The sequence below is a fragment of the Silene latifolia genome, chromosome X (genome assembly GCF_048544455.1).
Source record: "Silene latifolia isolate original U9 population chromosome X, ASM4854445v1, whole genome shotgun sequence".
Taxonomy (NCBI): Eukaryota; Viridiplantae; Streptophyta; class Magnoliopsida; order Caryophyllales; family Caryophyllaceae; genus Silene; species Silene latifolia.
The window spans coordinates 40769884-40788354 of NC_133537.1; the positions used below are offsets into that span (position 1 = coordinate 40769884).

Genomic DNA, 18471 nt, shown 5'->3' on the forward strand with positions numbered 1-18471 from the left:
TGGGGCATAATAGGAATAAACATAATAGTTGCGTCTCAACCATCACTTTAAGGTTTTGGTAAAGGTTTTGATTGATGGTAAGACAAGCATGTAAATAGTAACTAAAGATGATTAAAGACTAATGAAACAGTGATTGAATAAGAATTAAGTCTTAAGATGATAATTTTGATGACAAGTACCTAAAAGCTTCAAACTTTGAAGAATATAAACAAAATAAGAAACAAAAACAAGAAATAGAAATATGAATATGATTACCAACACAAGAGAATAGAAGGGAAATGATTAAGATTTGATAATAATAATAATAATACGTCATTATTGATTACAATGATGAAGATTGAATATTAAAATCAAAAGAAATGTTGTGTTTCTCTCTCTAAAACTCATATAACGAGGTATATCTTTCAAAATGAGGGTTTAAGGTATTTATATAGAGCCCAAAATGTAAGAAACTCGAGCGAATATAGCACATAACCTACCATGCAAAACTTAGACAAACGCGCGGTGGAGGCCACCTTGGCATGGCCAGTTTCGCACGGCTATGCTTTCTCTAAAGTAGAAATGCACGGTCAAACGAGGAAACGCGCGGTCAACTTCACTTTCACCCGGCGCCTTCAATTCCTTTTTGTTTTGAACTTTGCTAGGTTGTGAGTTGTGACGGGTCTTGGGTTATTCACTCGGCGCCTAGGCCTACCTGCAAACGCTATGTTGGTCTCGGTATGCCCCGGGACCGTTTATAAGCGCTCGGAAATACTACAAAATGCCAACATAGACCTGAGTGAAGTCCGTCTATGCAATTTAACACATCTTGAGCAATTAACATTCAAATGGCACGAAAAGTCGGGATAACTTAAGGGAATAGTTCACAAATAAAGGGTAATAATGGAGTTATCATGCACCCTAAACCCAAAAGGTATAACCCAAAGGTGATCCGAGACACGAAAATGCCCCAACCCGAAAAGACAAATTTAGATAAAATACTTTAAAATTAAGATCCGGAGTGACCTAGAAATAAGGATAGAGACTAAAAATTACTCTTGACTTCTTGAGGGTACTAAAAACTAGTGTAAATTAAGAAAACTCTCTTTTGAAAATTCTAACCTCCATCAATTATACGCGGGGCTTTCATCTATAATAAGTTGACAGTAAGCCCCAAAATTGTTTCATCTTTCAATCAATAGTATGACCCAACCCAAAGGGACTCGACCCAAGATGACTCGACTCAAAAGTGACCGGATAGACATGGACCCGGGAATGACTCGACTTGCAATGACCACCCAAACCCGGCCTCAATGACCCATTTACCCCCTGCTACATGACCAACACTAATTGACAAAAGTACCAGATGATAACAGAACACAAAGGACTAATCCCTGCAATACATGAAAGATGACGAACTATCATCAAGTCTTTAGGATAAGAAACTAACTAAACCAGCAACAAAAAAACAGACCTGAAAAAATGGCAATCTGCACTACCTTTACAACACCTCCAACATCCACCATTGTTAAGGCCAGTTCAAGCAGCACTCTTAAACACTCCAAACCCCATTGCCAAGCCTTCAAATCCTCTTTAAAACTCGAATCGAAAACCAAAACAGAAATGCAAAAGTCACTAAAATTGGGAATGATAGGAACACTAGCAGCCTCAATAGTAATGGGATTTTCTCCACTTGCAGATGCAACTAGAATTGAGTATTACGCGACGACGGCTGAACCCCCTTGTGAAATGAATGTAGTGCAATCTGGGTTAGGTTACTGTGACCTTGTTATTGGTTCTGGACCTCCTGCACCTTACAATGAGCTTATCAATGTCTCTGCTCCTTTTTTTTTTTTTTTCTCTTTTTTCTTTTCCTAATTTATTTTTTTGGTTGTTTTATTAATTGTGTTTTGTGTAACAGGTGCATTATACTGCAAGGTTTGCAGATGAAACTGTGTTTGATAGTAGTTATAAACGCGGTAGACCTCTCACTATGCGCATTGGCGTTGGTAAAGTATGTTCCGTTCTTTTACTAAGGCTTATCAGTTTTTAGTTGATCGGGTTTTGTAGTTAAATGATTTGTAGACGTAATTAACGCTTTAATAAAGGCGAATGATGGATGATACTTCAAGTGACAAGGTGAGGATTTTAAGGCCAAGGGCCTAGCATTGTAAGGTTCAAGGTTGACAAGTCTTGTAGTAGGCATTGGCGGAATCAGGAAATTACATTAAAACTAATCTCGTACTGGCAAACTTTTGATTAGAAATATTTGAGATTCGTGTGATCGGTAAGCTTATATTCCCATGATTTTCAGGTAATTAGGGGATTGGATCAAGGGATTTTCGGGGGTGACGGGGTGCCTCCAATGCAAGTTGGTATGCATTCAAAGACATCTTTCTAGTTGAAATATACCACCATTGGAGTTCTCGTGGTTTAAAATTTTGGATTAATGACCTTTGATGTCGGACTCGTTACACAGGTGGGAAACGTAAGCTCCGAATCCCTCCACTATTAGCATATGGACCTGAACCTGCTGGTTGCTTTTCAGGTAACTCTTACATTGCACTACTAAAACCCTTATTCATTTATGCAAATAGTGCATTACTGATTGCTGTGTGCAAATTTCGACGATTCATTTATGAGTCATCTGCTAACAACTTAATGTTCCAGCGTGATAATGCCGCGTATAGACTGATTGCTGTATGCAAATTTCGACGCATTCATTTATGCAAATAGTCATGGCCTCTCTTGGAGTCTAACAATACTACTGATTACTGACAGTTGCGCGTTTATTTGTGTAGGAGACTGCAATATACCAGCCAACGCCACTCTACTGTATGACATAAAATTTGAGGGCATTTACAGCGGAAATAGAAAGTAAAAAACAGATCTAGCTCATCACAATGTATAGATTTATAATCGTCCTCATCATTATAGCTAAACATGATGCGGGGTACTTTCTCCGCTACATGTAATTATGTAAATGAATGATCTTCATGCGAAGAACTCGGGTATACTTGAAAACACCCTGAGCTACTATATGAAGGAAACCACCTGAACTTGCATTCAGTCAGTTGGGTTTCAGAGAGACTAATCATATACGGAGTAGGAAATATACAGTGTAGTGAAATTGGTCGAGGACTTGCGAATTTTTTATCGCCATCTGTAGAAGAACTGAAGAAGATGGCAAGGTAATGTCAATTCAGGGCATTTATTTTTTATCTAGTTGTTTGCCGGAAACATTCAAATTCAGTCTTAAAGGACCACCCTCGCGATCACAATTTCACAATCTAGCTGGAATATTTTTGTGGCATGCAATTGCGAGATTTAGACGTACAGGCGTTGTTGTATTTCACCCAGCAATGCACTTTCCACAAGGGATTTCGTAAAAGACATGATTTATCGTTTTATTAGTATTTGATTTCGAATACTTGTAATCGCCACAACTAATATGAAACCTTGCGATGCTTACCAACAATTTTTTTCAATTTTGACATCATGTGTAATGAAGTCATTTCAAGCATGCATTATGTAAGAATATGACCTTCAGATTTTGCTCTCAAAGACTACCAAAGCGACTGTGGTCGAAACTTGCTAAAAATTGTCAGCATCGACTCGTAAGCGCACAGAACTTCTTCAGCCCGGTATTGCTGTGTCGAGATCTATTTTTGCCCATATGATAGTAATTTGATGCAAAATGTTCATCATCCAGGAAGCTAACATAATGAAGGAACAGTTCGGAACAATTATGATCAAAACGGTAGCCTTGAGATTATGCCGTCTTTGACCTTCTCGTGGGACTGAGATTTTGAGCAAGCAATGGAAGCATACATCTGAGCTTCATACATACATCAGTATCACAACATATCAAGTAGTATAAATCAGTTTGTCAGGATTGCTCAACATACAAGCTCGGTGATTATGCAATACAATTAATCATTGGTGTAAAGTGCTAGTATTGCAATACATAAGAAATTAAGAATATACGAGTGAGTCCTATACACACGTATACTATAAATAACTAAATAATGTGCATTATTATGCGACCAAAAATACAAATGTGATCATCGGAACTCTATACAGTTTCATGACATAATCCTATATAGAAAGGCAAAAGGTGCAAGGAATAGAAGCAAATAATTCACGCTTTGTTCCGAATTGTAACTCGATCTGAAATAAGTACACTACCAAAAAGTTAACCTTTGTCAATTATATACGTACCCAGAGATTCATCATTCAGCTTTGTTAGACCATTGAAATTCGATTTCTAAATTTCTGGAGGCACCACTCTTACTTTCAGGAACCAGCGTATACGTCCCATTAGCTGCTCCCAGCATCACGACTCGATCAATCTGGATAGTCACCTTACCAAATGAACTCTGCCAAATCAAAGAATGTTAAGAGATGAGAAATTTATTAAAAGAAAAACATATATGTGAACTTGGGTTGTGCAATCTATATCAGAAAGATAGCTCCTTATTACCTTTCCCACTTTGCTCTTATTCTTACAAGAAATTTGCAACTTCTGGCCTTTGGGAGGACTCTCAAAAGACCATGTAAAAATTTCATTCCACTCCGGATTAGGGCCAGTGGATACAACCTACAAAGACAAATATGCAAACAGCAAAGTGAAATTATCGAAGCAGTTAATGACAAAATAATGATCTATCTGTAGGCTGAGCATGCAGTTCAGATATTGTAAACCTGAGCCCCAAGGTAACGGGCTCTAGATAATTGCCTACTTGGATGATTGGTATATGGTTACATTTTTTAGACTCCCATTGACCCATTTCACTCTTTATCCTTTCCCTCCTTTCAGGACGATACACTTTGTTCTCAACGGTCCAGTGTCCACATCACCTGAAAATTTCCCTTAAACCCAATCTACTCTGTCCTACAAATTGCATTTTGACATACTCATTAGATTTGCGTTTTAAATTCCTCAGCAGAAATTCTAAAACAGTACCTTGTGAAACAACGAGCCGGTAGCTATTTAACAAGCCGGGATCTAATGGTTGGACACTTAGGCATGGAAAGAAAAGAAAAAAAAATCAACAAAAGGCACAGGCCGCTCAACCATCAGCGGCAACATCACTACTTCATTGCCTTAAAAGGATGGCAGTGTAAAAAGGTTGGATGAATGTAACATCCTAACCATGTGTGAATCAACACAGAGATTGTTCCCGGATGACCAAGAACAAAAATTGCGTCCAAAATGGTAGACATTAGCTGCATCATAATATCAGACGCAGAAAGTTAAAGTTAGTCATGTCGCGTTATTCTGTCATGTGACAGCCAAATAACAGTCGTTTGACTCCATGATATTCAGCAAACAGATATAGCAAAAAAAAAAAAAGTAGCAAACTTACCTTTGTTTGTTTGGGTGGAGTATTCCCTAATGTAAGCTTGCAATAGAGACTTGGGTTTCCTACTGATTGCCTCATATTGTTACCACGTTTAATTATAACAGTAAGAAACCCTGGCAAACACTGCAACAAAAACTCAGCCTTTTCTTGGAAACGAGGTGGACCCGAGTTGATCAAATATTGCAGCAAAGGAATTGCATCAGAAGCAGCTGATGATTGAGCACGAGATACTTCGGCAGGGCACGCAGACCAATATTGTCTCAAAAGGAACAGAGCATCTAAGGCAGCTTCCTGAGTTCCTTCTGACCCTTTTTTGAGAGAGGTCACAAGATGGGGTATACTTAGAGTAGTGGGATCAGATGCTCTTAAACGTGGGAAGTTGCCAAACAATGCGTTTAGGGACTTCAAGTACTCCTCGTTTACAGTTCCACTCGCCCACAAATCCTTTTCTATTGCAGCTGCAGGACAAATAAACTTATTGCTACTGAAACTTATATTTTGCATGGATTATAAACAAAAAAAAAGAGAAGAAAAACCTACTGTAAAATAATTGCTCGGGGTGGGGGGTGATTTTGTTCTATACACCTGTATTACGGGTCCACTAAGCAACTCGAACAGCCCAAACCCAAATTTTATTTACTTAATTCTGAGACCTGGAAGACCCAACACAACGACTAAGATGGACCAATAAGCAGTTGCGTAACCTGGAATCCGTGGAATAGTTTGGGAGTAAATTTTAACTGGGAGACAATTACTAGGGATGTTAATTACTTGGGTAATGAGTTCCTAGATAATAGGTTTGGCATATAAGGATAATGATTACTAAGGTAATCTTTTACTCAATTAATCATTACCCTTTCATGAGGGTAATAGATTACGGGGGTCAATAATTACTCTGATACCAAACATAGAAAAAACACAACATATTACTCTCGTGTTCATTTCCCCCCTTTTACCCTCAATCCAAGCAAGCCCTAAATTTTAAAAATTCCTGAATTCTGCTTAATCCCAGTTTCCTCGAATGCATGAGTTTCTATCCTTTTCATCATCTGTATCTCCAGACTAGCGTCAAAATTACTATCACAGAAAAATAAACCGTGTGCTATCTTAGATGACTACCAGCTAGCTATACACTATGTTTAGCAAAGCTTTTCGAAACAATTAAACTCATGACAGGCCAGTCCTACTAAACATACCACTACAAAAACTAACTTGGTAAAGGTTGAAGGCTACTGCTGTGGGAAGTGAGGGGCACGACCATGGTACTAAATCTCGGTTTGAGACTTGATCTTGGGATCATTTGTTGCAGCCTAAATCTCGATCATGGTGCCTTAAATGCGGCCAACACGAGTTCAAAATGCGGTTGTGGCACCCTTAATAACTCGATCGTTTCAGTCAACACCAGATTTAATACCATGGATTTAGATTTTAGACAACATAACAAGTACATAAAACCAAATGTACAAAAAAAAAAAAAGAACTCACCAGTTATAGCCCTCACAGTTTCACTTGAAGCATACTCTTGGATTGTATTGTTGGAAAATAAAAGCTTAACAAACATTGCTGCCTGAATCGAAGTTTCTTGATCGCTGGAACCAATCAGATCAAGTAAAACCTGAACTCCGCCAGCTTCAGCAACTGCTCTTTTGTTTGATCGGCTGCATGACACAAGATTCTGTAGAGCACAAATAGCCACAACTTTCATTTCCTCAGTGGGTTGGTCTTCCAGCAAATTCACCAAGGCCCGACAAGCTGAAACGGCATCAGCAGACCGAGCAAGAGCCTCATTCTGGAATAGATCACCCAAGGCAAGAGTCGCCAGTAACCTCGCTTGCTGACCTTGTGTTTGTGGGTCCAGAAGGTACTGAGACAATGGTAAGATAGCAGCCTTACAAGCTTTATATTCCCTGATTTTTCCATTATTTAATAACACTTCCAGCAATCTAGCTGAAGTATCCTCACATTGATGACATCTAAGGAGCTCCAAGAGAGCCTCAATTGCACCACTTTCAGCCATTGCTTCAGCACTGGTTGAATCATCACTTTCTAACACTAGAAGTGCATTCAATGCTCCAATTACGGTACTTTCGGAACCAGAATGGAGCAATCTTACTAGAACAGCAATGGGAACTTCCAAATAAAACTCAGAACTGAATTGCAGAATACAAGACAAAACAAATGCAGCAGATTCCCATAAAGCATGAGGAAGTGAAGGATCAGCTAGCAGTATCACCTTGGATAGCTCGATAACGCCACCCTCTTTTGCGATTTCATTCGGCCATATATGTGCAATGCTAAGAAGAGCTTTTATAGCTCTTTGCTGCAAAATGTGAATGCCTGATCCAAGAGCTCTTACAAGTGGACCAACCACTTGTTGAGTCAATGGATCCCTTTGCAGGTGTTCCTCTACCAACATATGGGATAACAGCTCAGCAGCCAGCTGTTGTACAGCTGGAACGTGAGAGTCTAGCAAAGGTATTAAAGGTTCAACAACAAGGTGAGAGGTTAAGGTATAGTCAGCACGGCACTGTGGGAGCTCTAAAATATTAACAAGAACCTGTAAGGCACTATGCTGTCCATCTGGTTCAAAGTCCGATCGTGATAGTATCAAGAATAGAGGCTCAACTACTTTGCCTGCTGATAAGCTTTTGGCAATAGTAGCATTATTTGTCAATATTCTAAGCAATTCTGCAAAAGTCGCAGAAAGAAATTCCGGCGCCTCAGGGAGTATATCAAGTATACTCTCAATTAACCCAGCTTTCACCATTTCCATCTTGCATGACGGTCTGTCTTTACCCAACTTCACCAAAGCTCGTGAGACAGCCTCATGGAGCAAGTAGTTCCTGCTGTAGAGTAGGCCTACTAGAGGAACAACAGCACCATGAGCAGAAACTAGTTCAGCCAACTGTTCATCATCCAAAAGTTTGTCCAGAGCACGGACAACAGAATGCTGAGCAGGGGTAAAATCAGAAACAAGAAGAGACACCAGTGGCTCAACACATCGAGCTGCAGCCAAAGTAGACCTAATCCTTGTATTAGAAAAAAGAACAGAACAGAGCTCAGCAGCATCTCCCTTAAGCTCCAGGGAACAATTTGATGAAAGGATCTTGCAAAGGACATCTACAGCATTCACTTCAACATCTTCTACGGCTACGGCTTTTGAAGGATTCTCACATAACAGCCTAACTAGTGCTGCAATTGCCGCATGCTGTTCTCTCTCCAACCCAGAATTCAAAACTTCCACCAAAGGCTTCACAGCATGACGTGCAGTTTCACCATTCCTCACATGGTCCGCGGAAAATAAGTTCTCCAAAGCTTTGGCTGCACTGTACCTCGCTCCTCTTCCACCTAAGCGTAAAACAGCTATGAGCTGAGTCACTGCACCAAATGCTGATTCATGCCTGCATATTTCGTCAGTATCAAACAGAATTCCCAATAGATCAGTAGCTGCTGTCTCAGTTGCTTCTTGAGGACTAAGTGAAAGATATTTAGTCAACGCCTCAAGTGCCCCTGATTCTACCATCACCATTTTATTTGAGGGACAGTCTTTTGCAAGTTGAGTGAGAAGCCCAAGTGCCAGAAAAGGTGCCCTTGGGCGATCTGGAATTGGTTTGAGAAGATCAACAAGGGCAGGTATTGCTTTTCGAGAAGTAGCTCCAACTCTAATGTCGTCAACTCTAAACAATTTTTCAAGAGTCACTTGATCAGGATAACTAACCAAAGAAAACTCTTCTGACAATTTCAAGAGATCATAAATATCTTCATCAGCACAGCCAAGCAAAGCAATAAGTCCACCAGCAGCACCTGAGTTTCCAACAGATAAAAGAGTACCACGGCTACCATGACAGACTAGGCTGGCCAACCCTTGTGCGGCAAAATATCTGTTACCTGGTTCCTCAGACCTGAGCAAATTTGCAAGAATTGGAATGGATTGTATAGTTGCATGTGCACGTATTATATCTCTATCTTGGAACAAAACCGCCAGCAGTAAAGCATAACACCATATGCTGCTATTTACAGTTTCAGTCTGCAACAATCATATAGAGCATACATCAAGAACTTTCCTCATAAAGCATTTAATCATCTATCGAGCCCATCCAAAGACCATGCAAGCACACAGGATACAGATCCATGATATCAAAACTTAATAAGTTTCTTCGTTCATTCAATTTATATTGTCCCCCTTCGACTTTGATAGTCAACTGTGGGCCCCAAATTTCCCATAATATACAATAGTTAACAATTTGCAGGAACAGCCTCTTTGTGTTGCTAACACAAGGGTAAGGCTGCATACATATTTGAAGGGTAGAAACATACTACCCCTACTTCCTTTCCTTACCACCCGACTCCTCCCAACTAAGCAACCAACTGTCGGACAGAGCAGAAAACAGAATAAAACAGCAGATTCTTCAACAAGTACAAACCAAGCATCATACAAGATACCTGAGTGTATACGGTAATTTTCTCAGTAACAACTTCAATTGCTCCCGCTTCCATGATCGCAATTTTGCTTTTATCATCACAAGAAGCAAGTACACATAGTAGCCACACAACAATATCTGCACCACGCATGATCCTTGAACTCATACTTGCAGCGATTTTCTTTGCCTCGTCCTGGCCCCAAGGGACGCATATGCTAACTGCCCCATCCTCAATAGTATCCTCATCATCCAATGCAGATTGAAAGCCAGTGAGCAAATCCACCGAAGCCTGAATGAGATATGTGCACAAATTCGAGTCATTCAAATCTTCCACCAATCTGTGATGGCTGACCCTGGCTGCACAAGAGAGGAGCGCCATACCTCCAATCTTAACACTGATGTCCCTTGAGCTGACAACTCTCCTAGAAATAGAAGCAATACAACCAGAAGAACTACATATTGTTTCCCCTAGTACTAATAGCTTGTCATGGCAAAGCCTTGACAGTATTTCAATAGCTTTATCTTGCAATGATGGTGCTGCATCAGCGATGCATGAAACGATTGGAGTTATGTGAGTTGAAGATTCTGCTAGTACTCCCCATGCCGGTCTGATATTCCCACTAGGAGCTGCTGACCTTGACAAATATGCAAGCGCATCTAAGGCTTCAAATGTGGCAAGGGAGCCATCATTTGCCAACTCCAAGAAAGATACTAGAGCAAGAACAGTACCAGCACGGTTCAAGCAGTCACTCAAAGCATCATCAATAATGCATCGATTTAAAAGACGAGCAATTGTAGTAGCTGCATGACATTTGCCAGAGAAAGTGCCCTCGCGCAAAACCCTTGTAGCAGGCAAAATCACATCTTCAGGTGAAGCTCTTTCTGAAATTCTATCATCTAACAAAATGTTAGCTACAGCACATGTTGCCTGCTCGGCAACTTCAAGATCAGCAGAACTTGAAAGGAAATTTAAACGAGGAAATGTGTCCTTAGCGATGGGACCCACCTCAGGATTTCCTGTTACTGAGAGAAAAATAGCAGCAAGACAACAAGAGGCAGCTACTAAGATCTTTTCTGATTCAGAGCTCAGCAGCATCGTGACTGACCAGAGAGTCTTTACCGCAATGCTGCTCTCACGCAGGTCTTTTCTGAGTTGAAATATCGCAGCAAGAGTGGAGGCAGACTTAGCTTGGGTTTCTGCCTTCGTGGAGCTCAATAATTTAACAATTGTCTCAACTGCATCATTTGCAGCACTACCTTCCTGCAGAATATCTTTAAGGGGTACTACAGCTAACATACTTTTCAATGCATCGAGAACGTAGATTTTAGATTCTGGAAGTTCACTGGTTAGAAGCGCAGTGAGTTGACTGATGGTAGAAGTATCTGATTTGTGAATCAAATGGTTCAATGTTTTTGCTGCAATATCCTTCCCATTTGGGCTCCCGTTCTTTAGTAACCACAAGAGAGACGGAACAGCATCAGCACTTTCAACGCACGCTCGTATATCTTCACTATGATTACAAAGGTTCCCCAAAATTGTTGCCGAGTCTTCTTTGGCTTTTTGAGAGCCTGTCTCCAGAATTTGGACCAATGGAGGTATTCCACCAGCTGCTGTTATAGCCCATTTACTCTCATCATTCTCATTTGACAAAAGCGAAAGCAAGGCAACGGCACATTCCTGCTGCTGCTCTGATGACAATCCAAGAAGTGAAATTAGCAACTGAATACCATCACGCTCTTGAAGTGCATGCCACAGACTGCCTTCATCATTACAAGTTTTCAAAAGAGAATTTATCAGCTCATCTTGAACATCATTAGGAGCCATTGTGATTAAACCAACCAGCAAGCGCTTTGCATCTGCATTTGTAAGCTTCCTTGAAAGTATAGAATTTCCATACAAGCTAGCAAGTGCCTCTATGGTTCTCTCTTGGATGAGAAAAGGCAGTTGAGGCTTAAACTGCTTTATCAATGTCTGTTCGACAGTTTGAGGATCTGAAGCTTTTGCTGACTCAGCTTCCTGATCGTACGTCATAAGAGCTGAAGCGAGAGCCCCTAAAGTGTCAGCAACCTGAGAAGGTGATGTACAAGATTCGAGGCTTTTCCCCAGGCTTGAGATGACAGAAGACAACCCACCAGATATGTTTGCTAGAGCACACATTGCATTTTCTTGCAAATCTTGTGCATGCTCACCTTGCATAAATTCTTTTGATGGAGCAATTGTAGCATTTATCAAAGCCGGTATGCCATTACAGTTAGTTATCTCCTTCCTTGCATCTTTGCACTGGGCAGAAAGGGATTTAAGAGCTCCAGCAGCTTCTGCCCTGACAGCTGCTTCATTACCAGGCCCTAACAACTTCAGAAGCTGTTTCACCACCTCACCACTTAAGACAGTAGGGCAGATAGATGCATCCTCCATGATCATACAAGCAAGGAGATAGCATACATTTGCTTGAGTACAAGGCTCTCCAGATTTTAGCAATTTTACAAGAATACCCACCCCTCCAGCTTGCACAGTTGTTGGCCAAAACCCCTCCGTGCTTTTACAAAGATTCTTTAAAGATCCGGTTAGTAGTTCATCAACCATTTTCCCAGATTCAAGTCCTTTCTCCAGCAATCCCCACAACACTGGCCCAACCCCTTCAGTATAAAATATCTTCGAACCTATATGATCCCTAGCATCACCTTGGGAAACTGCATATAGTGTCTCTGCGGCAGCAATCTGACCATCAGATGAGCTGGACCTCAGTAGCCCAAGTAGAGGAGGAATGCAACCCCCAAGCAGAACTTTCACCCTGAGTTCATTTTCCTTACAAAGAGACCCTAAAACACGGGCAGCTTGTATTTTGATTAATTGTGACCCCGACCTCAAAAGAGAAACAAGCACAGGAACTGCCTGTGAGTGAGAGCCTACAGCACTCAAAGCATTTTCACGGGTCTCAATAAGTTCTTGCAACTGCCTCAGAGAATTCTCTTTCTCTTGAACTGAAATTGAATTCTGTCTCAACTTCTCAACGCATTGAGCGACATTTGCTAGTATCCCATCCGCATCCTCCATACTGGTTGTGCGGTCTCTGCACGGTACGGTAACAGTTTAGTTACGCAAAACTATACTTTTGAATCTTATCTTATTACATTAACCAAAGCTATTTAGAGCTCCCACAGTCCCACTTATGGACTCTCATAGGTTTTAATTTCTATGAGTAGTCTAGACTCTAGAACAACACCAACAATAAAAGCTTGTCTCTTAAGAAGACACTCATGAACAATAAACATGGACACAATTTTGACAAAAAGCTCGTGGTAGTGGATATCACAGCTACTGACAAGCTGAAGACAGTAGCAAAATGTCACTGTATAGTAATAGGGCAGAAAACAGCAAAAGAAAATGTATCAATAAGGGTTGCCGAAATAGTATTTGTTAATGCTTTCCAGCTCGAGTACTAACCTTGAACTCATTTTTGCAACAGACATTGGAATTGGAGGTTTGGGATCTTGGACTTTACCATTCATGTTTCTTTCCTACCGGAAATGAAAAGTGCCAAGAATCGTTATTTTCTAACAAGGTGATACGTACGTTGTAAACAAGAAAGACTAATATTAAAATCCAGACCTAAATTAGGGCTAAGTGATTGACAGTTGACACTACTAAGTGTAAATGATCAAATGAATATAAAAGTATGACCATCTTTAATACAGTACAAGATACAACATTCATTGCCTTTGCTTTCAAAATCATTTACCCACCATGTCGTTTGACATCAATATTCTTATTACTCCTAATCAAATAAATTGGCACATGCATGTGGTTCCTGTACCCTAATGCCGTTATTATAATGTAACAATTTCTTTACATTCATGCATTAGTTTGTTACCACTTACCACCAATGCCAGTTTGATACACACTATGTGCAGTTACCGTTAGGTTCATTGTAGGTCCTACTGGCGAGGAAGTTCTATTGCACATGATTTTTCACTTCCCATGAATTGGAAAGACATGTTTGGTTGAATATAGTAAAAGAAATTCAGGTAGAATTCACACTCAACTACGGGGTCTAGACAACAACTTCCTCTGTTTTGAAGGAATTAGAGTTCTTAGATAATTCTAAATCATGTTTGTGGTATCTAAACAACCCACCATAATTATTGTAATCCTCATGAGTAATAATCTATGTTCTTTTTTAAGAATAACTAAGCAATCTCTTACGAGTCTAAATTCTTTCCAACATTCTAAACTACATTCGATATTTTGTTGGCATGTAAAACAGAAGCAGCTAAATCTCAGGTTCACACATTAGCAGCCCGTCTTAGAGGCTTCAAAGTTGCATTTTTAAGACAACAATAATGCAAGCAGTGAACCACAGAACCCCTATACGAATTCTAAACATGGATTTAAGGTCTAGAACATACAATTCGTCTTTCACAAAACCCCAAAATGAGGCTAATGTATGCACACACAAGCCTGATCCATGTTATGTACCTTAGTTAATGATAGTTATGGTTGTAAGAAAATCATCGTAACCAAAAGCTTAAACTAATAATTGACGCCCAATCAATAGTTTATTTTTACCATACAACAACCTTACACAAGATCAACGGTTTTTCTTTCCAAAGCCGCGGTTACCAGAAACAAAAGACATGCATACATTCATAACAGAAACAATAAAATGAAATGAAATGAAATGTAGTGAAATAGAATGATGAAGCAGTACAAGATCACTCGGGGAATGGGCACTGCCATTGCCGTTGCTGCCGGGAAGCCTCCAAGCAGTTGCAGCCGCCAGCTTTATTATTAATTAAGCATATAATTAATCAAGTTGTAGATTATCATCGTCGATTCCGACACTCGGAATTTCTCCAATTAATGCTTAATAAGCATCAAAATTCAAAACCTCCTGTTCAGTCCATTTATCAAATTTATCAAATTAATAACCAAAGATTCATACTTTACCAAATTAACACAAAACCTAGTAAATATATATCATGATCTTCGTAATTGAACCGATATCAAGAAAGATATCGCACAATTCACAGAATCACAGTAAAAAAATAAATAAATACTAACAAGTTAAAATGAACTAAATTCTACTCCTAGTATTTATGAACAAAAATAAATACAAAAAAAAAGAGAAGCATTGGTAAAAATTGACCTTAGTAGAAAGGCAAGTGAGAGTGTGAGACGAAGGAGAGACGGAAGTGTATGGTTCAAGACTTGCAAGCATTCAACAATGAAGTATATCTTTCGGCATGCTGTTTAGGTCGTTCAGTCAATGTCATGGGTCATTGAGTCAAAGTCCACGGAGCTAAACAGACTAAAATAAACGATCGTTTAATTAGTTCAATACTCCCCTAATCGTGCGGTTAATAGTTATCAATTTCATTTTTTGAGTATACAATTAATAGTTATCTATTTCTATTTTTGACATATATTTGTTGGTCTCTCCAGGTGTGAGTGGGAAATGGGTGATTTGTGTAGTCCAACGGCATTCTCATATATTTTCGTAATCTTTATGTCAAAAGCAATAGATAACTATTGTTCGGAACAATGGGAGTAGTTAGGAATAGAATGGAATGAGAAATCATAGAAATACTGGTTTCAAATTTCATACCTTTAAAAACTTGTTTGGTTCATTTCAATAATAAACATGAAAGAATTGAGAGTTTGAAGCTAAGGGGGAAGGTAGGTATATGGTATTTCATGGGGTTGTAAATTGTAATGGAGAATTTATTCAATTTTAACCAATGAGATGTCTTATTCTTTATTTTATTAAGTTTATATTCTATTATTTGTGGAGAATTTATTCAACTCTAATATTCTTATTGGGTAGGGTGTACGATGACATGGTACACCCGGTGTATCCAAAAATATCTCTTAAAATTTATTTGATATCTAACTCTATTTCAAAATCCTTCAAAAAAAATCCTTTAACCACATTAGAAGGGAGCGAATCTATAACACTGGAGTCAACCAAACACACCCAAAAGAATTGAAGTGTTTGCATCATATCATTTTGGCTTGAATCTTTTAAGTATTTGTTTGTTATTCAAGTATTTGTTTGTTCTAATCAAATTATATTGTGCTGAGTCGTATTTAAATAAGGTCTTGCATTATTTTCAAATTATTTCATGTCGAGTTTTTTTCAAATAAGGTTATTCTCGTTGTTTGGGGTTCTCAGCTCATAACTTGAATGCTTTTGCTTCAGATTCGTTAAAAGTGTTTCAATTAGTAGACCATGTCATTTCAATTCACGTTATTTACATTTCAATTAGTTTAATACTGCCATAAACTTTTAGATCTGATAAACATAACCTGAGAAAAACCAATCCAACGTAGACGCATCCCCTTATACTAAAAGAATAAGAGATCTCCCAAATTTTCCCACCTAAATGAATTTGGGTATAAATACTCTCATTATATCATATTTGTAATTGATTATATCATATCTGCAATTGGGCTTTCATTAAATTATATCTACAATTGGTGTATACTAAACTTTACCTTTTCCACCGATTAATACAAAACATTAATAACAATAATTTTACAAATAAATTTCAAATTGAGTTAAATATCAGTTGTATAATTGCTATTTTCTTTAATATTCTTATCTAAAAAACCGCGCAGTCGCGCGGGATCTATACTAATTCTTACTGTTTCAATAAAAAAACAATCAAGTACTCCCTCCTATTTTGACTAATGTTCCCATTTCTCTAATATAGATAAGGCTTATTATAATGAAAGGGGAACATTAGGTTGAATAGGACTATAGGAGGGAGTACTCCTTAATACATGTAGGGGGCGTTTGTTTCGTACATGGGTATGAGTTTGGAATCAGGAATCATACCTGGGTGGTATGAGGTTGGAACTTGATTCCTCATACCACGCTTTTGTTTCATTTCTGACCTGTATGGGTTTAGAGTTCAATTAAAAGTTAAAATCAGTAAAATAAAATATTTTAATTCTAAAATTTTAGTATTATAAAATAATGAAAATAAAAATTTAATCAAATAAGTATATAGAAGATTTGATTTACATTATGCCATAATTTTTATTTCATGTTTTTGCTTATTTTAATTTCATTCCCATGGGTATCAATCTCATTACCCACCCCTCTCCTTGGGTATGAGAAACCCATACCTCATGGGTTTGAGGTATGGGTATGAAACCCTCACATAGGGTTGTTCACTCGGTGGTCCGGACCAAAGACCAGACTGAACCGGACCATTTGGTCCGGTCCACGGACCACCTATTTACTCTACTTTGGTCTTTGGTCTGATCCTGGACCAAACCAAATGGACCGCGGACCGGACCATGGACTGAACTTATATGAGAAAATAATCTTTTAAATTGTAATATTATTGATTGGTAGGCTTATCGCGTACCTATGTAAAGATAAATTTCCTAAACACAAGTAAATGTAGTAATAGGGGTCGAACCACAAGGAAACGGGAATTACGTTGTGAATTGCTATGGGTAGATTTTTATGAAGGTCGATTTCGTTTTTTGATTTGACTTGGTTGTTTGATTGACTAATAAAACTATGATGTGAATTATATGATTAAAAGGGAGTCTAAGGGGTTCGGGTCACACATGCAAAGGTAAACATATGATCATGATAAAGTTGGTACTAATAACATTGTCAATTGCTTAGGTTTAGAGACACCCACCTCACGATATTAGTGTCAACCATAGAACGGGTCCTAGAGAAACTCTCGTCCATGACTAGGTCGTCCTATTATACATGCTTAGTCTAATTCAATTCCGTGACTCTCGACTTATAGAATGAATGAACAAACTTAATCAATTGAATAAGGCCATCCGATCAAACGTCTAGGGTTCCTAGGGTTTGTCTAATTTTCTTAGGGTTTCTCCTCTTGCTCGGGGCTCTTTCTCACGATTTTTGATCGTGAGAGAGGTCTTTTTGCGTGTTTTCTTCGGTAGTTTTTGTTTTTCTATGCAGGTATAGAAGATGAGTTCTTTACGCGAGCCAAATTGAAAAGGGAAGGGGCCGATGTATAGCAGTGATGAATTGGAAAATACGGTTTTTGAATGGGAAGATGAGGGTGATTCGATTAAGGTAGTAGAATTCTTGTTGGGAAATTGTGGGCATCGAGGGCGTTAAAAGTCAAGGCGGCCATTGATACGATGATACGACTTTGGAATCCAATGAAACCGGTCTCTGGAAACGTTGTCGATGCTAAAGAGAAAACCTTCGTTTTTCGATTCGAAGGGGAACGAGATAAGGCGAGAGTACTCGAAGGGCAGCCGTGGCACTTTGAGAAGTTCGTCTGGTGTTTCAATGAACCCAATTGTTCAGGTAAGGTTATGGATGTACCTCTTTGTCACTTTCCTATTTAGGCTAGGGTTTATGATCTTCCTATTTCGGGGAGGTCGAGCCAGGCGAATGTTCGAAAATTAGGTGCGAGTTTGGGCACTTTTGTCGAGGCTGATATGAGCCAAAATTGTGATATTGATAGAGCCATCAGAATAAGAATAATTCATGACGTCCAAAAACCACTTAAAGCTTCCATACCTATTAAAATGAAAGAGGGTCGTGTGGTGCATTTCGATGTCAAATACGAGCGCTTACCAATTTTCTGCTACGGGTGTGGAGTTATGGGTCATGGTGAGAAGGACTGTGAGGATGGTCCGTATGAAGAGGATGAACTTCCGTTTGGGGAAGGACTAAGACGAAAGCTGACGGGAATGG

General features: G+C 39.1%; 2 protein-coding genes across 4 annotated transcripts; one reads left to right on the forward strand and one right to left on the reverse strand.

The window, feature by feature from the left end:
• Window positions 1-1353: 1353 nt before the first annotated feature.
• LOC141623257 (photosynthetic NDH subunit of lumenal location 4, chloroplastic-like) lies at window positions 1354-3048 on the forward strand. Its single transcript, XM_074439344.1, has 5 exons — window positions 1354-1812; window positions 1901-1993; window positions 2294-2354; window positions 2459-2527; window positions 2781-3048. The coding sequence occupies exons 1-5, from the start codon at window positions 1462-1464 to the stop codon at window positions 2858-2860; spliced, it is 654 nt and encodes a 217-aa protein (XP_074295445.1). The 5' UTR covers window positions 1354-1461; the 3' UTR covers window positions 2861-3048.
• Window positions 3049-3898: 850 nt separating this feature from the next.
• LOC141623258 (protein CELLULOSE SYNTHASE INTERACTIVE 1-like) lies at window positions 3899-15048 on the reverse strand. Of its 3 annotated transcripts, XM_074439346.1 has the most exons (8): window positions 14914-15048; window positions 14476-14658; window positions 13212-13285; window positions 9789-12837; window positions 6831-9372; window positions 5349-5803; window positions 4463-4579; window positions 3899-4358 (listed from the first exon to the last, which is right to left on the reverse strand). In XM_074439346.1, the coding sequence occupies exons 3-8, from the start codon at window positions 13274-13276 to the stop codon at window positions 4212-4214; spliced, it is 6375 nt and encodes a 2124-aa protein (XP_074295447.1). In that variant the 5' UTR covers window positions 13277-13285; window positions 14476-14658; window positions 14914-15048; the 3' UTR covers window positions 3899-4211. The 3 variants fall into 3 exon arrangements, with proteins under 3 accessions (XP_074295447.1, XP_074295448.1, XP_074295446.1); XM_074439347.1 differs by lacking the exon at window positions 13212-13285; XM_074439345.1 differs by lacking the exon at window positions 14914-15048 and having other exon boundaries at window positions 13212-13280; window positions 14476-14617.
• Window positions 15049-18471: the final 3423 nt, after the last annotated feature.